The sequence below is a fragment of the Dermacentor andersoni genome, chromosome 11 (genome assembly GCF_023375885.2).
Source record: "Dermacentor andersoni chromosome 11, qqDerAnde1_hic_scaffold, whole genome shotgun sequence".
Lineage (NCBI taxonomy): Eukaryota > Metazoa > Arthropoda > Arachnida > Ixodida > Ixodidae > Dermacentor > Dermacentor andersoni.
Window position 1 is genome coordinate 43127565 of NC_092824.1, and position 27748 is coordinate 43155312.

Here is a 27748-nt window from a genome sequence, read left to right on the forward strand (position 1 = left end):
TTGAAAGAGCCAGGTTGAGTTCGATTTCCGGCCATCCGCATCCGAAACATTGCGGTCTGCTACTTCGCTACACAACACATGGCTACACGCTGCTTTCGCCGATGAGCAAGATGAGCAGCTCGTCCTTTCAAGCTGTGACGACCACTTTCCGCAAGGCGTTCGATGTGACGCCGAAGAACATAGCGAAATGGTTTCCGACGCACATGTACACAGGTGGGTACGCGGTCCGCTGACCTGAAGGTTATCCGGCCGCGCTGAGCAAATCGTGCAATCGCGCGCGCGCTGTGATGTCAAAGTTTCGTGATCACAGAAGTTAAATATGGGCTCTCTGAAGACAACCGCCCTGGTTCTGCAATGAAAAATCACACATGAGCGCAGTTAGAAGGACGTACTACATAAAGGAAGGCGGAGTGGGGAACCAGTGATGTTTTGTTAAACCCCATGCTTTCTTTTTTTGTACCGAATGAACACTCCTAAAAAATATCGCGCGCAGTTTTAGACCGTCCCGGAACGTTTTCTGAAGAGTTGGCATTCACGCTTGTTATACAGTAGAGCAGAAGCCTAGTGATATACGATGCCATGGACAGTCTCTCGTTCTGGTCGATCTCGATCGATCATTATAATGTTCCACATCAGACCACTTCACACCACTTGAAAACCATTAGTACCACTTGAAAACCAGTAGAAATATTTTCACCTGGGCGGTTTCAGACTCCGCATTACAACAAGGAGAAAAATGTCTTGCTTTGTTAGCAGCAGCTGCTTACAAGAAACTCGCGCGTACTTTCTTCTTTTTTTGGCCATTTGCAGAAAAATGAGTACCTTGGAGGATGTTACGCGGTGTGACAATTCCCGCTGCCCGCTTAAAAAGAAAAGAAAAAGCTGCTTTTTTATTTTTTAAGTTCGCAGTGTTGCATTTTTTCTGCATCGTGTTGACAGGTAGTCCGAAGGTTTACCGGATTTGCGTGTCGATTGTTTCAGGAGACAGTTTCAGCTTTTGCAATTTCGAACAATATATTGCGCAGGTCTGCACGTGCCTAGCTGCGCGACAGGTCATGCAAAATATCTATTCCCTTGTGACACTTTTCAGAGGAATCAGGGTAGCTTTGAAACATGGTAGCGAGATTTTGGAATTGTATGCATGTGTTTTACAAATCGCATTCTAGCTGCTTTGTGCACCCACACGTACAAGGTGTGAACCTCGCACACATATTGTGCGCGAGGTTCACATATGCATGATTACATGTAATAATGCATACTGACCGATGTCTCCAATATGTGCAGGCATGAAAGACATGCAGCGCAAGCTCAAGTCGGTGGATTGTATCCTGGAACTTCATGATGCTCGGGTACGAGTGAGCTCAGCATTGCTTGACAATATACTCGTGTCTGCAGCTCGTAAAAAAGAAATAATGGTGAAGTGCAGCTCAAGGGACCCTCAAGTGTCATCAAAACCAGCCTCATGAAGCTTTGTCACCTTATGTGCGCTTGTGTTGTCAGCATGTTCTAAAATCCATGTTTTGATTCCTATTATTCCTTATGCAGTCAAACCTACTTATAACAAACATGATATGGTCAAGCAGGGTGCATTCGCTATAGCAGAGCATTCCTAATAAGCGGATAACCAAGAACAAGCCGACACAAATGGCCAGAACATTTGTTTTCCAAAGCAATTGGTAAGCTTGCTTTGCTTCTTCAATGCCCACCCGCTAATCATGGCTTCCAGATTGCTTAAAGCAGACAAGCGCTCATCAGTGAGAGCTTTGCTGCAGATGAAATGTTTTAGCATCGTGATCTGCTAAACCGTGGTTGATGTGTTTACATGTGGTAGTATCGATTCTGCGGTCTCCTCAATTTATCCATCCAATTCATCGCTGACAAAGCTTTGCACTTCACGGGCAATGCCTTCACTCGTTCATGACTCCGCGACGTCGACTCCGTCATCCGTATCAATGAAATCAATCCGACCGATGTCAACAGCAGTTGACTGTGCTTCACTGGTGTGCTGTCATAAATCCACAGGCCAGATATGATTGCTTCCGAGCTGTACAGTTCCTTACACTCGTGCAAAAAACAGTTTTTGATGCAATGTGCGGTAACCTCTATCCAAGCTACCTTTATCATTTCTACAGCCATACTACCGCATTCACTCTAAAGGATCTTGGAGTCATGACATTTCTGTTCTGAGATGCGCTGCAATAGCTCGCATGAAGTTTATGACCGTCATGCCAGCTTCATTAAGTAATAACCGAGCATTCACTATAACCGGGATTGTTAAATGTGTGCCAGACTGTAATACAGCAAGAGACTGACGATGACCTGTTCAGCAATGGCTTGGGAGGTGTTTGATTGGCAACAGTGGCCCTACATGCTGATAATGGTGGTTCCTGTAATTCGTCTCGCAAGTTTGCAGATGGCAGGTGCACGTTGCAAGGAGTTCTCAGATTCCTCCACTATGGCATCATAGTCACACTGTTGTCACATTGTGCCATTGCTATCACGTTGTCGGCACCCTTGGGCCAACATCTTGTCCTCAGCTTCACTCTCACCACATGGTAAAAAAAAAAAAAAACAAAGCTTGACCCTCCAGTGCCACTAAGGATCACTCATGCTTCTTGTGGCAATTTGCAGCTGGGAGCCAGACACATTAACCACTGAGCCATCATGTAACATTTAGCCTTGGTAATTTGCACAAGTTTTTGAGTGCCATGCAGACTCTGTGAGTGGCGGAAACTGTCCACGATGTGAGCAACAGCAGTCAAGCAAGGAATGTCGCTGGAAACAGCTTTTCAACGAGGGAACTTGTATTCATGCAGTTGCTGCCAAGACAAAGACAAGCCTCTTTGTCAAAACATTGGCTCCAAAGACACAGTTCTTGTTTGACCACTGTTAATCACTGCAAGCCTTCATCTCGCTGTGAACTTCTGTCTGATTTGGCATGTATGCACATATTTCAAAGGCTACAGCAGGTGATATTGAAGTAGATGAAGATGACATTGCAATTAAGTTGTTCGCGAGCACAGTAAATTGTGCCAATATAGAGAATCGGGCGAGTCAGGCATGAAGAGTAACAGGATCTGAGGGGCTAGACTTATATTGTAGTCACAACCATACGAAGTGACAGACAATGAACAAAGCCACAAAGAGCTCAGGGGAAGTTAATTGTAATCTTTTATTGAGAGTTGGAAATGATAATTTAAAGGGAAATTCAAAGTAGGTAAAAATATATCTTGCTACAGGTTTGAGCTGGACCCACATCTGCTGCATTACTCCTGCAGCGCTTTACCATTTCAGCTACTGCAGCAGCCATCTTCCTACCCATTTTCTTGGGTGTCTCTGTATGTGTATGAGATTGGCCCTGGGATTGTTAGTCAGTAGTACTTGTGGCCATGGTGGCAGGCGTGGAACGTCCTTAATACTGCGGGGGTCGCATAGTTGGAATGTTCCTTGATATAGAGGTTAAAGAAAAGGACATGGGCCGTGTCCCTTCTGTGTCTATTTCTAGCGCTGCTACATCACGATTACTTTTTTTCAGTGATAGCTATTATGGACCTCCTTGCTGTTTTGATGATCACTGATATTGCCAGTGACTGTAGCAGGAATACCAAAGGGCTTTGCGATAAAAGAAAAAAAATTGCAGTGTCCCACGATTTTGTGGGCCCACAGACTGTCAGCTGAAGGTTTTACTTGGTCACTCAACTGATGCTACAGCAGAGGAGAATATTGTGCTTGGAGAGCACGGTGATGCCGCTAGCTGCTGTGATTGGCTGACAGGTTATGATTGGTCGATGCCATGCTCTGCAGTTTATCTATGAAGCAGCTCCGAGGTGGGAGAACCTAAGCCAGTGGTAAGAAATGAAAGACATGATAGGAAGGAAGAAAAAAAAAATGCCTTGTCTCTCCACTTCTTCAGTATTAGGGATCGCCACATTCACAAACAAAAACAACTTGGACTAGAGTTGTCAGCTAGTGAACAAAGTTTGTTCTTAAAAGACGATTGCTAGCATGCATCCCCAAATGTTTGCTGAAACCATGAAAAGGAAAATCATCATCCACCCCGCTGCAGCACGAAGCTACAAAGTATAGGTTTCTGAGAAAGAAAGCTTCATAGTTAAAGAAAAAGCTTGTCCTGATGCGGTATTTGGATGAACCCGAGACCAGCAGCAATTCGGGGCGGTCACTCAACCATCTGTTCTAACGAAGAGGACAACAGATTGCAGAGCGAGAGCGAATTAACTGAAAATTCCAAACACAGGGCCTCTGGATATGGCAAATCGGTTCTGCATAGTCCTGCAATGTGTAGCGAGGTTAACAAAAGGAAAAAATTGTCATCCATCTGACTGTAGCACAAAGCTACAAAGGAAGATCCCACATGGGTTTCTCAGGAAAAGAAATCTTTCGTGAACCTTCCTACACTTTGTGGGCTTCTGCAGAACTGATTTGCCATTTACTCAGATCAACACTGCACGATACAGTGCGAGGCTTACTGTGCTTAAGGTTGCCCCTGCTGTTGCATCCTTGCTTTGTCATGATCATCATTATCATGTTGTGGGCCAAACTGCAACATCTTCCTTTACCTGTGCCTACCACAGGTTCCTCTAAGCGGCCGGAACCCACACTTTCTGTCCATGCTGGCGGCCATCAAGCCACACGTGCTGCTCCTGAACAAGGCCGACCTCGCTGATCCCGCCTACAAGGCTACCGCCACCCAGCAGCTGCGTGACCAGGGCACGCGAAACGTCCTCCACATCCGTAGCACGGAGCCGTCTCGCAAGGTTGACAAGGTTGGTGAATTTCGGCGACCGACGTTGTGCAAGCCTCCTTTCTCGCAGTCGTTTAAAGGGACGTTAACCCCGTAATGCCCTACATATTGCATACCGTGTATACTCGCGCGAGTGTGCTGCACTTTCTTTTTCACGATTTTGACGAGGTGCAGCCCGTACGCAGGACCAAACCTTTTGGTCGTAACGATGTGGGCGCACCCGGTGACTTGTGCACAACCCGGATGTACCATTGCACCAGAGGTTGATGCGCAGCTCTCTCGCCATGTAGTAGCGGCACGCAGAAGTACGCAGTATGCACACGGCATCGTGGCACAGAACGTGATTCTTTCCCCATTGGAAATTTTTTTTTCTCGAAATTTTGGGCTACCAAGTTGGGGGTGAAGCCTTTGCATGAGTCTATACAGTATATGCTACACTCAGTTTGATGCCTCAAAATTCTGCAGGTAAACAGTAAAGCAGAGATGTATATGACATCTACATAAACAGTTAAGCATAGATGTCATATATGATGTCTCTGTTCTTAAATATAGTATTTAATTACTTCTTTAAGTTGTGTGTACTATATTGTTTGTCATCTCCCTGGCATCTTTTCTCTATCTTTTTTTTTCTTCGTCATTGTGCACCAAGATAGAAGCCTTGACTGCTGTTTTTATGCACAGTAATAGTAAACAATTCAAAGTTCTGATTTAAGCACAGAAAATTCAACACATAGCATTTTTGATATGCCAGAGTGAGTTTTCAGTTGTGGATAGTTCAACCAGCCATATATTGTATAATTAATTACTGTGCAAATTTAATTAAGCATTAGCTGAAATAACATTTAACTGTTTTATTTTGTACAAATGTACTTTTCATTGCCAGGACAATAGGTGAACAAATTGTTCAAATTTTTCTTGATGTGGAACTGTGTTCCTGCTTGCCATGACGTCTTGGATTTTGACGATGTCTGCTCGAGCTCGATGTCTGCTCGAAATTTTTTTCATAGTTGAAGATGGACTACTACATTGTATTCTAACCGAGCCAGTGAATGAACTCAGCAAGTTTGATTTACTGAGCTGCAAACCCATTACGTCACACTGACATATCGACTTTAGGGTTTTGGTGTAAAATTAAGAAAAGTTCAATTTTGTCCTGAATTTTCTTTTCTAGTAAATGACCTATAACGATGAAATTAAAAAAAATAATGCCAGTGTCACACAATCATGTTTTGCCATGATTGGGCCCAATCCAGATTTAATTTCTTGACCACAATCTACAATGATCCCTTGTACAAAGTCCAACATTATGCATCCAGTTTTGGTCAGCACAAGCACACCACTTGTCATTAGTGGGTTCAAAGCACTTATCAGACTTGTATAAAATTGTGATATAAAGCCTTTCTTTTTCAAAAAAATATTGTATCGTTTGCCATTGTGCTTACGGATATTATGCTCATGATCTGCAACTCTCAGAAATACTTGGTCATCAGGCTATGATCGTGATCGAGAGGCCTGATTGCGATGCACAGATCATGATTGGATTCAGACCGAGCAAAATTGCAATCGAAAGTTCGATCATTTGGCAGCATTTTCCCAGATCCTTACACGCCCCTGAGTCAAACGCACCCGCGTTCTGTGCGTCCAAAGTAGAGAACTAATGTAGAAATGACTTTAAGGCTCCTAAATAAACTAGAAATCTAATGTGTAACCAATGTCTTAGACAGAAAAATTGGCAAGGGTATGACGTGTTGCACAATGGCTGGTTTCTAGAGTTAGCTTCGCCGCAATACAATTGCGTAATGCAGCAAAGTACACAAACTTTGCAAACGCTGTGTGTTTTATATCCGATTAAACTGTGCAGGCAATTTGCGGCCCAATTTTCCTGGTAAAATAGCACGCATTAGTATCGAGTAACTACCGTAATCAGAAGAATAAAATTTTGGGCTAGTTGGTCTTGCATTGCTGGTTTTCTGCTAATTTTCCTCGTCACCGTAATCAGACGTTCTGAGCTACCATGACCACTTGAGAATCTTGCTATGCCAGGCCACAAATAGGTGTTTTGGATGGGAGATGACGTCTGTTCAACACCTTCACTGTACCTTAAGCACTGCCAATGCTGCCACTTTTGGAGTCTCCACTGCAGTCGCCATTGGTGTCAGGTGCATGCGTAGTGACCAGCCAAGTTCGAATTATCTGGTGAAGGCTAATTTCTAGGTTGAAATAAGAAATTTTGGTCCCACGGAAATGCATGGACACCGGCCGGGACCTTCAGTTGGAACTGAATTAACTGGAGTTGAATTAATGGAAGTACACTCTAGTGGAGGCAGGGACTTTCGCTTAGGCTGATAAGTTTGTTTTCCTGGTATGGTTGATGAACAGTAACGTTGGAGGTGGTGAAAGGGTTGCGTGCAGTACGGGGGACTGTGTCAATGCTGAAGAAAGAAGGCTATTATTGCTGTGAGCTGCCTTTTTCTTTACCTCTTTGTCTTGGTGCAGAGGCTGTAAATGTATGCAGTGCATGGGGAAGTTGCCCCCTTTTTTGGTTGGAGATGTTATTGAATTTGTAAGAGTAATTTAGGCATAGTGTTCTTTCATAAAAAATTTTGTGCACGAGACAGCGCGGAACATGAACACAGTGCAGAACTGACCATGAATTATCTTTCTCACCTTTCTATGCTTATCAAAATATCAGAAGGAGGAGAGGCGGTAGTAGGCAACAAGAACAATTAAGTAAACCTCACATTCGCTTGTCTGGACAGTGCTAATGATCGCTTCCCATGCCTAAAATGTGGCATAACTAGCAGGTGGTTAAAACTAAACGAACACTCTCTCACTCTCTTCAGTACTGAGCTGAGCAGAAATAAAATAATTAAGGTCTTGGGCCTGCTACGTGTCTCTTTTCAATTTGAAAAGTAAAGAGAGAGTTGGATTATATTTACGCATCAGGTAATTCAGCCTTTAAGCCTCTAATCCTACAGCTAGAATAGAACTGGCAGAACTTTCTAAGTTAATCAACAAGCGTAAGACAGCGGACATAAGGAACTATAATAAGGATAGAATTGAACATGCTCTCAGGAATGGAGGAAGCCTAAAAACAGTGAAGAAGAAACTAGGAATGGGCAAGAATCAGATGTATGCATTAAGAGACAAAGCCGGCATTATCATTACTAATATGGATGAGATAGTTCAAGCGGCTGAGGAGTTCTATAGAGATTTATACAGTACCAGTGGCACCCACGACGATAATGGAAGAGAGAATAGTCTAGAGGAATTCGAAATCCCACAGGTAACACCGGAAGAAGTAAAGAAAGCCTTGGGAGCTATGCAAAGGGGGAAGGCAGCTGGGGAGGATCAGGTAACAGCAGATTTGTTGAAGGATGGTGGGCAGATTGTTCTAGAGAAACTGGCCACCCTGTATACGCAATGCCTCATGAATTCGAGCGTACCGGAATCTTGGAAAAATGCTAACATAATCCTAATCCATAAGAAAGGGGACACCAAAGACTTGAAAAATTATAGACCGATCAGCTTACTGTCCGTTGCCTACAATGTATTTACTAAGGTAATCACAAATAGAATCAGGAATACCTTAGATTTCTGTCAACCAAAGGACCAGGCAGGATTCCATAAAGGCTACTCAACAATAGACCATATTCACACTATCAATCAGGTGATAGAGAAATGTGCGGAATATAACCAACCTTATATATAGCCTTCATTGATTACGAAAAAGCATTTGATTCAGTCGAAACCTCAGCAGTCATGAAGGCACTACGGAATCAGGGTGTAGATGAGCCATATGTAAAGATACTGGAAGATATCTATAGCGGTTCCACAGCCACCGTAATCCTCCACAAAGAAAGCAACAAAATCCCAATAAAGAAAGGCGTCAGACAGGGAGATATGATATCTCCAATGCTATTCACAGCATGTTTACAGGAGGTATTCAGAGACCTGGAGTGGGAAGAATTGGGGATAAAAGTTGGTGAAGAATACCTTAGCAACTTGCGATTCGCTGATGATATTGCCTTGCTTAGTAACTCAGGAGACCAATTGCAATGCATACTGACTGACCTGGAGAGGCAAAGCCGAAGGGTGGGTCTAAAAATTAATCTGCAGAAAACTAAAGTAATGTTTAACAGTCTCGGAAGGGAACAGCAGTTTACAATAGGTAGTGAGGCACTGGAAGTGGTAAGGGAATACATCTACTTAGGGCAGGTAGTGACCACGGATCCGGATCATGAGATTGAAATAACCAGAAGAATAAGAATGGGCTGGGGTGCGTTTGGCAGGCATTCCCAAATCATGAACAGCAGGTTGCCACTATCCCTCAAGAGGAAAGTGTATAACAGCTGTGTCTTACGAGTACTCACCTACGGGGCAGAAACCTGGAGGCTTACGAAAAGGATTCTGCTGAAATTGAGGACGACGCAACGAGCTATGGAAAGAAGAATGATGGGTGTAACGTTAAGGGATAAGAAAAGAGCAGATTGGGTAAGGCAACAAACGCGGTTAAATGACATCTTAGTTGAAATCAAGAAAAAGAAATGGGCATGGGCCGGACATGTAATGAGGAGGGAAGATAACCTATGGTCATTAAGGGTTACGGACTGGATTCCAAGGGAAGGGAAGCGTAGTAGGGGGCGGCAGAAAGTTAGGTGGGCGGATGACATTAAGACGTTTGCAGGGACAACATGGCCACAATTAGTACATGACCGGGGTAGTTGGAGAAGTATGGGAGAGGCCTTTGCCCTGCAATGGGCGTAACTAGGCTGATGATGATGAATTCAGAATGTAAGTGCTATTAGATTGTAGAATGTTAACTTTGAACAACTCTGGAACTATTGTATGTCATTGCAAATACTACATTCATGTTGTTGCAAATATGTACATTAACAGAAGTACTCCATAGCATATACTTGTGTCCACCTTATGTGAAATTCGTTAAGTAATTTGCAAAAATTTTGGCTTGTTCTTTTGTTGTTTTTTATTTGTTATTTTCTAGTTTGTATACCATACATGTTTTGCGTGTCATATATTTGGTGATTTGTGCTAAGGATCTTGTGCATGTGGTCTCATCAATGTTTTTATAGTGTATGCTTAGGGTTCTGCATTTATGATTGTGAGCAAGCTTTAGCTCAGGGCATAATTTGACTTCCCTATTTATTTACATATGAAACACAGAAATACTGTCACTAGACAACCGCCGAACTGATTCGAATGACATCTGCTGCATTAATGAAAGAAAATTAAATTCTGCCAACATTTGAAAGCCCAGTTCTTATTTAGTGCATGCATTTTTTTGTAACGAATGCTGAAAATCGATAAACTTAAGACCAATTGAAACACTGGGTTTACAAATTCCTAACACTTCACCAAAAAACAGATGTCGCAACTTTGTAAAACTACTTGTAAACTACAGACCTCATGATTAGTGGTAGCATACGATAGCCCCAGCAGATTCAAGTTCCTCATTATATGTTCAGATGTGTGTGTCTCTCACGAAAACAGACTCAGTAAGTGTTCACATGAGTATCTCACTAATGAGAACATCCTGACTCAATGAACAGTTCATGTGTGTATCACACTTATGAAACCGTCTCGACTCAATCAATTTTGACTTTTCACGAAGACAGCCCGACTGAATGAATCAAAATATTCCATGCAGATTGTGCCTTTGGTTGCAGACCTGATTCAACAGTCGGAGCGCTACAACCGACAAGAGGTGAGGATTGTAGCAGGCCGCATTCAACTTTTCCTCAGAAAACTGCCTTCAGATACGGCTTGTTGCCTTCAAAACATGAGTGCAACAGAAAGTTGATTACATAAAATGCTGTTGCAGTTGTGAAGAAAGCGTATGTGCATACTGCTGCTGTCAGCCAGACAAAGCAGCTGTATAATGTAATGGTAAACCTGCAGTGAACATATGAACTGTAAACTGCAGGCATACAAGGATTTTAAGTTTACGAGCCAGCACAGAGTCACAAATTCAGCTGGATACAATAATGCATCACTGAAAACTTTGTGAGTCTTAAAATTTGTATGTTTGGGTTTCCCCACTTTATTACACATAATAATGAGAGGCGTTTGTACCAAATGGGTTACAGGAACAGATGTTCTATAGGCAGGAAAGCTTTTGCTGTCAGCAAAGCCTCCTTTTTGATAAAGTCAGTTCATCCCATTGCACCGTGCTGTACAAATCACTCCTTTGCCATTGTAGCGTATACAGTAGAAACTTTGATGCAATGCCGTTTTGTTCAATGTTCTGGCACCAACATTCGCCATTGGGAACACAAAAAATGACCCAACACAGTTACGCTTCATTTTTACCGGCTCATACGTTCTCGGGAAACACCATCTTTTAGCACTAACATTCAGTGCATTGCCAAACTGCGATGTTATGATACCTTTTCTGCCTGCTAGATCCCATCTAAACAAGAAAAGGCTTGAGGTGCACATGGTCGAAAACAGTCGCCACCCGCCCCAGCAGCTTCCCCGCAGTATGTGCGCACCCATGTCAGGTGAAAGCATAGAGTTTCTCACTATAACACCTAGAGGGTAATCTGGCGCCACCGTCTATGGGAGTTTCTTAAGGGGGCACCGTGCCGTCATGGGAATGACGGGATATGTGTCTGCGAGGCTCGTGTTGGCTGGTGTTGTAAGAGGCTTCGTCTAAAATGTGGATATGGCTAGGCAAATAACGCGTTTTCAAAGTAAAATCTTCATAAAATGTTTCCATTCACGCATATTACAATATTTACTCACCCACAATGCAAGACCAAGCGAAGAAAAGCAAAAACAGACGACCAACTGTTTCAAAGCGAGCGCGAACCTCGTCGTCTGTCCTCCAATTTTAGCGGCCCGCTGATACTTTTTACGTAACATGTAGTCGTACACACAATAACAAGTTCTCATAGTTAAACAAAACATGTTTTCGCGTAATAATAAAGCTAAAACAGCTTTTCACGTGCTGTTTTAGTAGAAAATGAATCAGTGTGACAGACGGAACAGTACTTGCCAACTGTGTCTTCAAGGTGTCCTGTCTCTACGAGAACGATGCCAATCCGAAGTCACAATATACCGGCATTCCCATGCATACCACAGTGCAGCACCGCCAGATTTCCCTCTAGGTAATGTAGTGAGAAACTCTATGGGTGAAAATGCCAGTGCGCACTCAGTTTCCAAGGTCTTGGGCATGATCATTGAGTCAGGGGGTACAAATGGCAAGACTATACACAAGCTAATTGCTAAAACTGAAAGTGCTGTTCGTTTAGTTCGGAGGGTATCAAATCGGCATCATGGACTTTCAAGGAGGATAACCTCATTCGACTAATGCATGCCTTCGTTCTGTGCCACTTTAGATACGTGGCAGCCATGCATCGGTGAAAACGGGCAGAGCGGGATAAATTGAATGTACAGCTTAGGAAGATTACCAAGCGGGTTCTCGGGTTACCCGTATACACTTGTACAGAGCGCTTAATGCAGCTTGGCATTCATAATACTCTTGAGGAGATTGCAGAGGCCCAGGAGCGCGCACAGCTCACTCGCCTCACAACAACGAAGGCAGGGAGATCCATCTTGCAGGAACTCGGATATCACCCCGATAGAGTAGCGGAGGAGTTCTCTGACGTTCCTCCGTCGATTCGTGAGAACATCACGGTCGCGCCAATACCTAGGAACATGCACCCCGATCATAATCGCGGCAGAAGGAGGGCAAGGGCGGCCAACCTCCTTAGGCAAATACACAGTGATCAGCGACAGGTCAGCTTTGTGGATGCCGCTTCTTGTAAGGGACGTCGGGCGTTCACCATTGTCACTGTTGATGGTCGGCAAGGAATCACCAATGCTGCCTCGGTTCGGATGAGGGACTCCAAAATAGCTGAACAAATGGCTATTGCACTAGCCCTGCTGGATAGCTCACCGGATGTCATCTATAGTGATTCAATATCTGCAGTCAGAGCATTTGAAAAAGGCACCGTTTCCAAACAGGCCCTCAGACTTATTGGGGGCAAGGCAATCACGCACCACTTCATTTATTGGTTTCCGGCACATCAGGGTCACATAAAGGGTGCTCCTCCCAACCTCAACGAGTCGGCTCACGGGGCTGCGCGTGAACTTGCCCACCGCGCTAGCCTCGACCAATCGGAAGCCGACTCCCCAGAGAACAGGGACACGCCCTCCACTTACAACGAGATTACTAGACACTACTATCTCAGCCGTAGAACCTACTTTGTTCCTCATCCGCGCCTCAATAGAGCTCAAGCATTAACACTCCGTCTACTACAAACGAATACCTATCCGAATCCGTCGCTCTTACATAAAATATATCCGAATACTTACACCAACGCTACCTGCCACGATTGTGGAGATATAGCCACATTAGGCCATATGCTCTGGCGGTGTGCCCGGTCACGCTCTATCATCGCTAACAGCTCGGCCAGATGGGAGGCGGTTCTCCGCAGCCCTCTTCTGGCTGACCAACTCTGGGCTGTCCAGCAGGCCCACGATGCGGCCGAAAGGCTCGGCCTTCCGGTTCCCACGTGGGAGCGGCCCGCTTCGTGAAGACTCACGATCTGCAGGACTTCTTTAAAGTTTCACCATACCATACCATACTCAGTTTCCTTTTCTGATACCAGCAAGTCTCTTCTCGGTCATCACATGCCGCATTCACAGCTATCGCTGCCAACCTTATTGCAATAAGCTTCTTCACCTATTGATGTTACAGCATGCATGGCATGTTGCCATTGGAACTGTACTGCATGCTTTTATTTGCTGATAATCCAAATGTGCCGCTTTTCCCTGCTGTGTGAAGTGAGCGCCATGTTTCGCTCTGGTGACACGGTATTCCACTATGGCCTGCCAGCTCGATTTCGTTTCAGTTTCCCATTGCCGTCTTAAAACACTGTGCAATGAAAAAATGACAATGCATGTCACAGGCTGCTGGGGCCTAATCAGCTCGATGCCTGTTGGTGCCCCGTGCCACAACAATTCGCGCTAATCGAGCATGTCAAAACTTCACGCCAAAGTTCTCCGCCCGAGGAGGCTGCTGGCACAGGCCGAATTTGAGCAGCGCAAACATAAGTTTGCCGAAGCCGCAAAAACAATACAGGAACACGTGTCTCTGGTCGCTCGGGCCCTGCCAGTTTGGCGTGCGACAGTGTCTCGCGTCGCAACGATTCGCGCAACACTTTGCATTGCATAGATGCCAACTACAGCCGAGTCTGCCAAATTTTTTAGTGAGTTTGGACCGTACGTTATCCCGGTTAGTGCATCTTTCTCTCGCATTCTTTTCCCCCAGGCATATGAACGAGGTTCCACTGTTAACTAGTGTTGCGGTTTATGAGAGCAGCACACACAACTGAGTTGAAGAACATCTAAGTGATGCAGCATTTGATTGATCATTCTTGCGTGTAACTTGATAAGCCCAACACTCAACTGTAATTATAATTGCAGCTTTTATTTACTTGTCATCGTGGTAGATTAAGTTCTTTTTTTGCCCCCAGAATCTTCCATCTCTTTTACCAAAGTGCATGAATGTTCCCTAAGTGATTTATGGTTGTGTCTAACGATACTTACTATAATTAAAATACAGATAATAATTCAGAGTTACAGTTAAGTTAAATGAGTTTGAAAATATTGGCTGGTTTGCCACGGTATCAGTGCACTTGAAGCTGCTCAGTACAGGCAAGCTCTTTTGGTTAACTTGAACTTTTCGGCTCATACGGCGACACTAACTTAAATTAACGGGTGTTGGCTGTAGCGTATGACCACAATGTAGCTAGGTGCCAGTTAGTGATGCTTGTATTGCACCTGCTCTGCCCTCGGTTGTCGACCGGCTTAAACGGTTCGGTGCTGCTCAGAAAAAGTGCTTTCACATTATATTGCAGATTAGCTTGTCACCTTGTTAACTGACACAGGCCCACACTCACTGCATGCAGGTGTACGACTACAACATTATGGTGATTGGCATCCCCAACGTGGGCAAGTCGTCTCTCATCAATGCCCTCCGCAAAATGCACCTGGGCAGGTCTGGTGAGTCGTGTTTGTTGGCAGCTTCTATTGTGGGGGGTGGGGGGGTGGGGGTGGATTTGGAGATATGGGAAGATATGATATGAGAAGTGAGCAAGGTTTTGTTGATTTGGCATCATGTTTGCACTTACTGGCTGCTAATTGGTGATACTGGTCAGTGATGGTGACTGGGAAAGCAGAGCAAAGCAGACAGTGTCAAGGACACAGTAATTGGCAAGGCACTGCTGATTTTGGTGTCCCCATTCAGCCTTAACTTGCCTGACAACACTACTAATTGTCGAGTGTGTAGGGATGCGAGTGTGCCAACGTCTCTACGCCTCGGCACTCTGGGCACAGCAGTTGCAGCATGCTTGCTCGACAACTGCAGTTAGGCCCATGCTTACAGAAACAATCGACAACAAACACATGTACACCCGGAAAGCATTTTTTCAATTTGCAACTAGTACTTCACGTAGGCCACCTAGCCTTAGTCAACATCACTCAAGGATACCACAAAGAGAATATGCTGGATAAACAGAGGTTTCTGATATGCTCGCTGGGGCATGGGCAGCCACTGCGTCTTCTGAAGTAGGAATGTGGCTGGCTAACCGTGCGCGGGAAATCAGAAGCGGCGCTGGAGGCCTCTGTGCTTGTCGCTTTTTGGAGATGAAAGAGAGTTGGGAAATATCAGCGGGATCTCACATGACTTGCGCAGTGAATCAATGCGACTTTCGACTGGGAAACATTTGGCCAGGCGACAATTTGATAGGGAAGCTTATCCCCATCAGCGCAAGTCCCGTTCTAACAGGTCCCCCTGTTGGTACCCCTGTTGAAACATAGGCTCGGGCTTCCTTTGTCTGCCCAGTGTCAATCCTTTAATGTCTCCGTCTCCCTGTGAACCTCTGTTGTGTCTGCATTACAGACTGTGACGACGCTCATAGCCTTCCCATATTCGTGAGTGTTCAGCTTTCCCAATATAGAGAAATCTGGCTACTCACAATTACGATAGCTCCAATCAGGGAGCACCAACACTTTACCACAAGTTCTACTATGGTATTTTTTTTTACTTCTGAAAGTCAGTAGTGGTGCACGTGCATTCTCCCACATCATTTTGTGGAACATCGATTTCACAAGCAATCTGAATTCCCACAAAGCCTGGGCACATACCCTAGGTTTGAAAGTTTTATTCTGTAGTAGGTTTTCGACCTACACAGTGACCTATTAAAACAGGAATTCTTTGCTTTAACAGAGCAGAAATTCACATTTGTTGTGGAATGCCTGACTCCTACTCCTTTGCAGCCGACTGCATCTTCTTAATGCCCTACCGTCAGCTTTGAAGAACCAGCCATGTGAGGCTACATTGATGAGGAATAAGCATCGTAAGTTGGAATAATAAGGAATAAGTGGCAAGATGGGCATGTGGTCTCCCAATTAGCCGTGCACAATTTTATTCATCATCATCATCATCATCATCATCCTGATTGGCAGCAGCAAGTGGTCAGTGACCATCGACCCATTTCATAATTGTAAAGCTAGCTCTTCTGCAAGGCACTTGGCCCAACTAATAGCGGTTTAGTCATTTTTGTAAACAGCATGTACAAGTGCAGTTTGCTTGCATTATGATACAGGAAATGTAGACGTGGCTCTCCTGATGAAAGCATGTGCAAGAGACAAAGACTAGCATGCGCAGCTAGCACTTCGTCTTCGTTTGCACGATGACCGGTGCCGTGATTAGTTGGCAAGTGTGCAGTGCAGAAAAGCGCACTTGCCAATTAGGAAAAGGCTCTGTTGTCAATTGCTGCCCAATTAATAACCATTCACAGTGTAAGTGGAAACAGCAGCGGCGGTGGCTCACTCACTGACACTCTTTCTCGCAGGTAAGGCCACACGTGTCGGTGCCACGGCTGGTGTCACAATGAGTGTATTGCAACGCATCAAGGTAGGCATGCCTTTACTCTGCTGTACAGAGGGTGTTTTATGATACATTGTGCAACTCAGTGCCTCACTGTAGGAACAGGCACCTCCAGAGTTGCATTGTTTCTGCTACTTGTTTTATTAGTGCGACCCAGCAACAATGAAACAAAGCGATGGTGCCGAGGTGAAGTTCGTGTACCTGCAGATGTTTTGCTTGTCCCATCCACCTCCAATGGCTTGTTATGTTAACGGTCACTGAAGTTTGCATTGCTGAATGTAGCTGCCACGTGCTGCTCTCAAAAAGCGGCCATGAAATGACCAAAAAGTAACCACACTCATTTTCTGTTCTTGTGTCCTTCCTAGCTTGCCAGGCCCTGCATGATGCTGACAATAACCCATTTGCTATACCAGAAGTGTAATCTACAAATCTAGCTTAATATCAGCGCAAGCTCTTGGGCCAGTTGGTGCATGGTGAACTTGAAAAAGGGGGTACCAGCAAAACGCAAAGGACACGCACACACGGAAAAGGCGTTAGACATGGACGGACGCTGGACTTTCAACGGTACTTTATTCAAATTTACATTGCCGCACATAACCTCCAACGCATGCACATCTTCAACTCCTCCCAAGACATGTGCACAGATAACACCTCGAAGATACATTACCATGTGAAAACAGCCGATGCATGCGCAACTTCTACTCCTCCCAAGACCTGTGCATGAATGTCAGTTTTTTATTAATCATATCTTAACTACTCGATAGGTAGGCACATTCCTTGTTTGTTTAACACAATGACGTATCACTGACACAAATTTCTTTCTTATTTCTAATGTGAAAAGCTTCTAAGATTTCGCGTTCGTGTCTGGTCTTGCCCTTCCCTAAAATGTGGTCTTGCCCTTCCCTTCCCTGTCCTTAAGCGGGGACCAGGCAAGCAGTTTGGTGGTTCATTACTGCGGCTGCAATAAGTGCAAAAAAAGTGCGCCATTGTTCGGTCGTGTGACCATTTTATGGAACGGCAAGACCAGGTACAAACGTGAAATCTTAGAAGCTTTTCGTGTTGGAAAAGAGAAAGAAATTTGTGTCAGTGATACATCTTTGTGTTTAACAAACAAGGAACATGCTTACCTATCGAGTAGTTAAAATATGATTAATAAAAAACTGACATTCATGCACAGATCTTTACCACTGCAGCCATGCAAATGCCTAGCTGACCTCCAATGTGGAGTCGGTGAAACACGACGCGAGAAACAAAAATTATGAATCACTGGCCAGAAAAACTTCTCAGAGAAAGTGTGGGCTATTTGGGTGAGGTCTACACAAGGTAACTTTTATTTTATGATCATTGGTAATTACGTTTCAAAATGACAATTTGGGACTCTGATGCAGGTTGCATGGCTGAATGATATTGAGCATGCTGCTGCACAAGAAATGGCTGCGAAATTCGTCTTCACAGCTTTGCTGTAAAATAAAATAGGACGCACGATATCACCAGTATAAGTACAGTGTCATGTGCTGGACAAATAGACGACTTCACTGTGATGTAGTGATACTGATTCTCATTTTCCTTTTTTTTCGGTTCTCGCCTTTTTTCCTGTTTTCTTGAGCCGTTTCCTTCATGTCTCAAGTTGAATTTTATCTCTATGCAGCCACCACTAAAGATCCAACCACTATGGTCGGTTGAATAATTTACTTGGTTTTTCTTTGCTTTTCAACTGTAAAAGGTAATTGATTACACTGCATATTTGAAGCAGTGATACATAAGGTGAGGAGATCATGAGCTAGTCTTCTCTTTTACTTAGCAGAAGTAAATTATTTCAGGGCAATCTTCCAAAGAGTTTGCTATGGTCAAATGTATAGGTAAATTGTAAGGATAATTCAACGAATAGTCATAAGGGCCATGTTGCCCTTAATGCTTTGCATCACCAGGTTGAAGTGAGCAGGTTGAAAAGACAAGAACCAAAATAGCCTGTGCAGTCTCTCAAGGCAAGAGCCTTCAATGAGGCCTATTCGAAAATTGAGAAAATCTTAGTGTTTTTGTTTCTCTTTAAGAAAAAAAAAAATGTCGCAGAAGTGGTTAATGTAGAACAATAACTAGGCCAATTCATACCTGAATGCTTTACGCAGTAGCATTCTCCGTGTGTTTAGTGCGGCCTCTTGCCTGCTCACATGACTGTATTTGTTGACCAACAAATCAAACCAAGAAACGTGCATGCAGATCAGCGAGGACCCATTGATGTACTTGCTGGATACGCCCGGCATCCTGAGTCCTGCCACAAACGACCCCCATACGGCGCTGCAATTGGCACTGTGCGGTACGTAGCGTCTCATTATCGTTCGAGTAGGATGCAAAATGAGACGGAAAGGTGATGCAATAACGGCCCAGTGGCTGACTGGCCGTGCCCAAACTAACCTCCCGCTGCGCTGGGCATGCATCGACAGTAGCTGCAGCACCTTATTCGGTCGTGTCTGCCTTTCTTTGGCAGCACCTGGTTTTAATGCAGAGGCATTCTGTGGGAGGGGTAGTAGTGCTTTGCCAAAATGGGTATGCCGGAAAGGACCCTCTGCCACCTCGAAATTGTGGAGAGGAGGGCAAACACATGCTTTGTGAGGAAGCTTTGTCACCCGAGTGGAGGAGGCGTTGGTCTGCTGACAATCGGTTGGAGGGAGAAGGAGGAAGGTGAATAGGGCATTAAAGCAGCTCTGATTGGTTCGAACGCTGTGCTGACGCTGTGTGGAATGCTGCGTCAAGCCCTAAGAAAGTTCAGTCCGATGCTGACGCTGCAGCAGTGTTGGAAGCGATGCGACGTAATAGCGTGAATGGCTTGTCTCGAGAAAAATCTTGATAGTCTTGGCAGATATACCTAGTCTAGTCCAGGCAGACATATCTTCATTCACTGGCTTAAACTCTGAATTTGCAATTAAAATGTTGATTAAGAAATGTAATAAATGGGTGATAATGACAGGGAATCTGAGTGTAACCTTTATTAGCCCAGTTTGCATTGTGCCTGCCTTTTGGCACATTACTAACATCATTTGCTATGGAAATTCATTAAATCGTGATGCACACTTGCGTCCTATCTTGTGTTTTGCATTTATTGCTCTTTGCTCACAAATTATTCATATTCACTGCACCACATTAAAGACAACGGGCCACTGACATCAACAAACAAACATACAAAATATATTTGCCTATTGGTTTTTTAATCAAAGGGTTATAACCTGAACCTGCAAATTATTTTCTTGGATGTGTCAAGCTAAATCAACCAGATCAAGTTTGGTGATGACAAAAATGGCAATGACAATAGTGGTAGCGGTGGCATTAATTGCATTAAAGAGACACCGAAAAGTTAAATATATAGAGCTGTACAGGTAAGTCACGCTTCTGCATTGCCGAAAAAAAAAAGACGGCCGCTCTTATCATGAGTAAAACGTCACCATCTGCTCTTTTAATTTCTGCAAACCTAGAATCTCTACAAACAAGACGCAGTCGCAAAAGGCTAAAAACATTCTACGTGATATGCCATGACAAGCTTGGAATCAACAAAAGTACGTACTTGAAACCTCTTATGCAGCATCCCACTCGTCCTTTCCACTCAAAGAAAGTCAGTGAAACTTCATGTAGAACCAACGCTTACATGAATTCTTTTTTCCTGCGTACCATCCGTGATTGGAACCATTTACCCAGAGAAGTGATCGAGTGCTCTTCTGTTTCCACTTTCACTGCCGCGCTTCAAAACATGAAATGATAGCATCTTATCACCAATAATCTAGCAATGTGCCACGAAAGCGTCGCACTTATCGCTTGCTTTTCTTTATTTTATGCTTTTTAAGTTATGTTTTCTCAATACGGTGCATCGCGTTGACATGTCTAATGCTTTTAATAAACAAGTACTTTTTTTTTCTTTTTTCTCCACGTTGCCAAGTGTTGAGCAACGCCTTGTCTAGAGCATCACCACGCGTGTTGGTACTAGGTATATGGAATATTTCCCTCATGAAATTATAATATTGCATTCAGTGCCGTACTTGACACACCAATTGGATTTCTCCAGTTCCGTTTGTTTGTATGTGTGCTCTTTTGTTGTTCAAGTGCATTTGTACCGAAAGTGTAACCCACTCCTGCTTAAAGACTGGAATTCAGGCTAGCAGTATACAGTAGATAAATTAAAAAATGTATATATAGAAGGCTTAATGAGCCGAAAAAGCTGCAAAAATGGAAGGCAAGTGGCAACAATACCTTGGAGTTCCAGCAATAACTTGCATTGTCACCACTGATTTTAACAGTGTCTGCTCTGGTGTAGCTAAACTTTTACTGTCAAAGATGAACTACATTGGTTTCCAGAGCCAAAGACTAAACTTAGCAAGTTTCGCTTATAGAAAATCACACAGCATTAAAGTGTTAGTATAGTCTCAGTTTGTAACATTTTGGACAGCTTTCAAACATGAAAACGGCTGAAATAGAGAAAGGTATTGTCAAATCTGCAATGTCACACTGAGGTCACCGACATTGCAATTTGAGCATGAAACTTGAAATTAAACCAAATTCAATTAACTTGCAGGGTTTAAGTATCTTAAAAGTGCACAGTAATTTATGAGGCACACTGTAGTGGAGGGCTCCAGATTAATTTTGCCACCTGGGTTTGTTTAACGTGCACCCAAAGCATGGCACATATGTTTTTTTGCATTCTGTTCCAATCAGAATCCACTGTGCCGCTATGGCAAGTCAAAGAAAAGTTTCATCTTCATTTCCTTCACCAATTATCAAGCCCTTTTCTGCCGAAGAAATGAACAGGAAGTCAAACCTTGATATAACGAACATGGATATAATGAATTATCAGACACCTTTAAGTAAATCTCAGATGTTCCTCAGTTATACCAGCATATAACGAATATATGCTTGTAATATATATCAGATATAATGGAAGTATTTCCATCTTGGGCGCAGCTTCCTCATAATGACGTTCTAGTGTATATATTCTATCAGCCTAAATATGGTTTGCATTTCTCTTTTGCATTGATTTAAGAAATACAACATGAAATAATGTGAAATGTGACATTACTCAAGAAGAAGCAGTGATTTGAGCGTGTGAATGTTGTAGCTGATGGCTCCAGACATGTGAAGCAGTGTAGACCTTTGTGCATGTGAATGCAGGCTGCATGCTGGACCACGTGGTTGGCTACGTCCTAATGGCTGACTACCTGCTCTTCTTCCTCAACCAGCAGCACAATTACAGGTGGGTCGCAGGGTCATAGACTTGTTGCTAAGTGCTTTCTTTACCGGGACTGTGCACAGACTGTTTAAGCGTTTTGTTGGACTTCATGGATCGTGAGGTGCGCGTTAACAGTGCTTGCAGACAGAAAGTCATGTTGAAAAGATCCATTTCTAAAGCCCAAAACTATATGCTTCGTGTCAACAGTGCAATGAGTGCCATTTTGCCTATCTTGCAGCGCACTTAGAACGTCTAAACATGCAGTCAGCTGCAAAAGGTTGTAGACCACGGGATCTAAGAAAAAGCTGAATATTTTCGTTGCCTTGAAACACAGCCCTGTGTTTGGATTTCCAACCAGTGCCAGCGTATGCGAACAACATAGTTTTACAACATAGTATGGTTTTACTGGCTACTGTCACAAACTGCTAGGAAATTCCATGTTTTCTCAGAGCCTGCATTCCATAAACTTTTGCAGTTGAATGCATGCCGCTTGACTGTTTAAAGGCCTACCGGAGCAGAACCCAGGTGCCACTGCGAACTGCAGAAGCTGTTTCCCTGACTGGCTTTGAGCTATGAATACGGTTACCATTACAGCAACGCGATCGTGGTGACAAGTCACATCAATTACAGTAGAACCTCATTGATACGTTTTTCAAGGGACCGCTGGGAAAAAACGTAACAGCCGGGAAAACGTAATAGTGAGGAAGGCCCCAAATCACCATAGTAAAATCACAAACAAGTTTAGCTGGCTCCCAGTGCAGTTATTAGACGTCTCAGCGCTCGTACTGTGAACAGAGATGGCGCATGCGTTCATGTACAATTAAGAAACATGTACTATGTTCCGTGACAATGGTCCCTTTTCACGGTGGTATGCTTCACCGCATTACATAACTGTATTGCGGCGAAGCTGACTTCAGGAAAGCCGCAGAAACCACAATTATCTCGAGACATGCTTGTCAGGACTGATGATCGCATAATACCGTCATTTTAAGCCGGGGTCGCAGGCGGAATCACAGGCCTAACCACGAGTATACATTTATTGTCTGATAGCAATGTGCTAGAGTGAATTTGTCTCCGCACCACGAAATTACGTAACATGTGGGAACATTACAGAATGGCAACATATCAAATGGAAACATAGTTGCATGGGAGTCAATGGTATTTAAATTGAAACCGCGAAAATGCGGCATAGCAGCCAGCAAAATGCAACAGCGAGGAACGTATTAATGGGTTTCCACTGTATGCGTTCTTTCATACGTAGTAGGCAACGCTCTGAAGGCTAGAGAGCACAAAGAAGTGTCACTTTGAAAACTGATCTAAATATCAACTTTTTACATGTTCATTCAAACAAAGGACTGTACAACAAGCGATGTGATAGGCAGCTGGTATTCTGATTGAGATGAACGTGAAGAAGTGGAGTTGAGTGGGTAATGTAATCCGTGGGGGCAGGTTAACAGAACGCAGTCTCAAGGGAAGGGAAGTGCAATTGGGGGCAGCAGAGGATTAAATCGAGTGATGAAATAAGATTAGAAAATTTGTGGACATAGAATGGGGGCGGTCAGCTAACATATATGTGGAACTATAATACTCCCACATCTACTGCTTGCACTGGTGGGGGTACAAATGGGTGCTAAAGTCTGTATCATCCTGCAGTGGACCTTGAGCAGGTTGGTTATGAGGATTCGGACTAAATTGAGTGCACGCTCTTGCTTGTGGTGCCCATCATTGACGTTATCTCGCTCGGTCTGTCTCGCATTGCTGCAGTTACGTCGACTACTTGGGGCTGGATGGGCCGTGCGATGACATCAGACTAGTCCTTCTCAAGACAGCGATCAACATGCGTGTTGTCAACAAGGTTCGCACTTATGAAGGTATGCGACGAAAAATGAAATGTCACGTTGTGATGCAATGAACTCCCATTAACTCAAATTTTTTTTTATTGCTTGAAGTAGCCTTAATAGTGTTGCTTTTTTTGTTTGTTACCCTTGAAGCGCGACTCAACCAGCATGCCATGAAGAGTGCCAACACATTTACATACAGCCTTAAAAATGGATGAAGATGACTGCTGAATATGCGGTCGCTAAATTGTGACACAACACGACACAAGCGAGAACAGATGGCTTCACAGGCGAGAAAAGCGTCGGCCACTAAACGCTTACACAAGATAGCTTCTCTTCTTCACGACAGGCTGACTTGCTTGTGTTATCAATAAGGGTCTGTGAATAGTGATATTTGGGACTGAATCGAATACGAATCAAATAGTGCCAGAAGCAAATCGAATCAAATAGTTTTCAAATAGTTTTCGAATAATGAACAGCTGTTATCACAATTAATATTATGACGGGGCAAACAGAAGGCCAAAAGAAGCGCTGACGAATGATGTCGTAATAGGAAACGATGTTCGTAACCTAGTCATTACATAGTATGTTATGAAGCATTGTTTATTAAAAGCACAAATGAAGCATTAGTAGCAAACAAGAAGTTTATTCGAAAGCGCGGGACTCTTCAGAGAAAGCAAATGGCCGCCGCATAGCCTGCAGAATGTGGGTACCTAAGTGACATATAGCCTGATCCACTACACAAGTTCTCATGTTTTATGTCTATAATATGCCCGCGGGGATGAAAATTTACCGCACTTTTGCTGCAATTTTATGTTTAATTCGGCACATTTGACATCCTGAAATATTCAAAAAGTATTAGAAAAATATTTGCATTTACAAATAGTGACTATTCTATTTGAATAACCGAATAGGACACTATTAGATTAATCATTCGAAAGTTTCGAATAGTATTTCCAAGCCCATAGTTATTAAAAAAATGAAGCGCCAACGGTAATGGCACACAAAAAAGGAACAAAAGACAGGAAGTGCCTTGTCCTGTCTTTTGTTCCTTCTTTGTGTGCCGTTACCGTTGGCGCTTCATTTTTTGAAAGCTATGCACCAACTAGGCCCACAATGTGTTTTACTGCAATACCGTAGTTATCAAGCTTTAGTAACCTCTGCATGCACGAGGGGGTGCCAGGGGTTAAATTAAAAGAAGTGGCATGCTTTTGAATTCAAACTAAGCAAGCTTTCTTTTGTAGCACTGCATGGCTTCTTTGCCTAGTCCTTGCAGTACATTCGAATTAAGCAAGAAGTCAAATTAACTGAGGTCAAATTAACAGGAGTCAACTTTATTTTTATGGCTCTGCATCATGTCATGCTGAGAACTTGTAGCAGAAATATTTCCAAACAATGTCCAAGTCGCAGTGTGCGTGCATGCAAGTGTGCGTGTTTCTGTGTGTGAGAGTACATGTACACATGTGTATATGTGAGCACATTACTTTGAGATAAGTGCATTAAAGGGCAACTTTGGCAATTTTTCAATGTCCACTGGCCTTAATGAAATTTTGAATGTATGTTCTCTTCTGCACTCTGGTTATCTATGCCAAACGATATCACTGCAAATCACTTAGTTCCCTTGAAAAAGAGTTTTAAAGATTCGTTGTGCCTTCCCAACTCACGCCCACGAATGTGCAACTTTTTTGCTAGCCACCCTGTGTTTGTGATGTTGGATCCCACACCGCCAACTCGACCAGAAACGACGAAGCTGGCTACTTTTTCTATGAGATGACGGCTGACGATCATAGTTTTGACAGATGTGATTCATGTCATCTTGCTGCAGCACAATGCACTGATGTCGGGGCATGTCAGCTGCCTTGTTTCGATTTTGGTACCTCGTTTACTTGTTATTTAAAATTATTGATGAGTTTTCTAAGCAAACTGAGCCACCCTACTGCTGACAGGACTGACAATGCCATTTGAAAATGACGATATTCTAACATGGTTAAAAGAATGCCGGAGTTGCCCTTTAAAGTCTCATTGATGTAACAAGTTTCATTTGATATCCCTCTCATGAAAGGAAACAAACTTTCACTTTTACCTGTATTGATGAGTGTTTGGTGTGCGAGGGACTCACTAGTGAAAAGGACAGCCACTGACAACCAGAAAAGTACTAGTGAATTTGTGTTCTGAGTGAAGCGTGAGGTTAAGTTCATTCATGGTGGCTCTCTCATGCATTGAAAGCAGCAGTCATGTATAGCCTCACGCTAAAAACAGCACCAAGTGAGGATGTAGAAAAGTGCAGTAGAATAGTGTTAATTCAATTTTTCGATTACTTCGATCCCAACCAAAGGTCTTGCCCAGTGCACATCCATTTCTCTGGGCCCAAACATTCGTTACTTCAATCCTGAAATTGGCCTTCACCATTGAACTCGACTTTTAACTTGACCAGTCTTTAGTTTTTCTACTTTGAACTCACAGAAAATGGGTGCGCATTTAATTCAGGGGGTTCATTAGACTCAGGCAAATAGTGCCTAATGAATCGTTGGTGTGTTCTGGCATATTTTTTCTTTGTCTTGCTTAGTTCGACCCGCTGGATAATTCAGTCAACTTCGTCAGACCCGTCTGGGTCAAATTAACGGAAGTCGACCGTACTACCAACACACATGCTGTCTGTCACTTGTCTCTATCAACGCTATGTGTTCAAGTGACACACAGCAGTAGAATGAAATAGGTCGCAGGGATTAACGAATCAGCAGCCACATTTAAATAAATTTGTGGTATTGCATCTTGTCATGACCTTGGGTGTGACTATGGTGCTTTTAGTGACCGAGTTGTCGTTCTTTTCATTGTGAATTCTACTTGGCATTTTGGAGGGTTTACCTGGACTTTTGAACAGATGCTCGTGTCATGCTCAGACAGCGATAATGATAACAGGGCAGTGGTAGCTGGGGCAGTACGTGGCTCTGCAGGTCGAGTGGATGAACTGACTAAGCCAAGTCGCTTCTCATTTCAGGCTGGAGCCTGCGTCCCAACCTGGAAACCGCGGCAGTCAACTTCATCCAGGGCTTTCGGCGGGGCCTTCTGGGCAGGATCACATTCCTGCCGGATTTAGGGAATAGCAGCTGGCATGCTGCAAAGCAGCCGAGCGCAGTGTAGCAGCCTAGCTAGGCGTGAACTCGAGGCCACCGTGCATCGCAAGTTCTTTCTCGTGTGCACCGCAGTGTATCACAGGACCCACAGCCCCTTCAAGCCGGTACAGGGGACACAAGAACTGCGCTCCAGATTGCAGAGATGATGTTTATCTGCACTGTCTGTTGCTACTGGTAGCATGAGAAAAGATATGCTAGCTGTGCTTTTGATGAAGATAGCACTCTAAGAGTGAGGAGCGCGTCACTGTGCTCGTGACGGCTTATGCTTAGTAGGATGCCGTTAGAAGTGTGCAACTGTTTGTCAACTTTGCCGCTGCAATCTTGGAAGAATGCTTGTGCTCAACCCAAACGTGACTGGGGCTGCGTGTCATCTCCCTAGTGAAGTGCTATCTGGCGGGTGTCAGGCAAGCAAGCAGCTCCGAGAAGCCAGACTGCGTGCTGAAGTTTTTCACGAAGACGATCACCATGAACGTTTCAAATATAGATGGTACCAGACGCTGGGGTGTCCTTTGTTTCTGTATGTGTCTTTAAATGGGGTATTCACATTTTGATGCTGTTTACAGTGCACATATGCTGAAGGAAAAAGGACAGGCAGAGTGAAAAGAGTGCTGGCTTCTAACTAGTTTTATTTTCATGAAGGACTAACTATATACATTGGCGGAAAGAAAACAACACTTGCTACATGTACAGAGTATTCAGTCCTCCATAAAAATAAATCGAGTTGGGAGTTGGCACTCTTTAACTCTGCCTTCCGTTTTTCTTTAGTATGTGTGCGCTGTGAACACCATCAAAATGCATTGTCACCAACTCAGCCAAGATTCAACCCTTGCGGGTGTTCAAACGAGAGAGAAATGCATTTTCTCACAGCAAGGGAAGCGCACCACG

The 27748-nt window shown here is 43.8% G+C and overlaps 1 protein-coding gene across 1 annotated transcript; it reads left to right on the forward strand.

The window, feature by feature from the left end:
• The first annotated feature begins 14 nt into the window (after positions 1-14).
• Positions 15-27359, forward strand: LOC126517722 (mitochondrial ribosome-associated GTPase 1). Its single transcript, XM_050167513.3, has 10 exons — positions 15-213; positions 1285-1349; positions 4593-4784; positions 10431-10487; positions 14701-14794; positions 16648-16709; positions 18900-18996; positions 21834-21915; positions 23656-23762; positions 26728-27359. Exons 1-10 carry the CDS (start codon positions 102-104, stop codon positions 26868-26870), a joined length of 1011 nt encoding a protein of 336 aa, XP_050023470.1. The 5' UTR covers positions 15-101; the 3' UTR covers positions 26871-27359.
• The last annotated feature ends 389 nt before the right edge of the window (positions 27360-27748 follow it).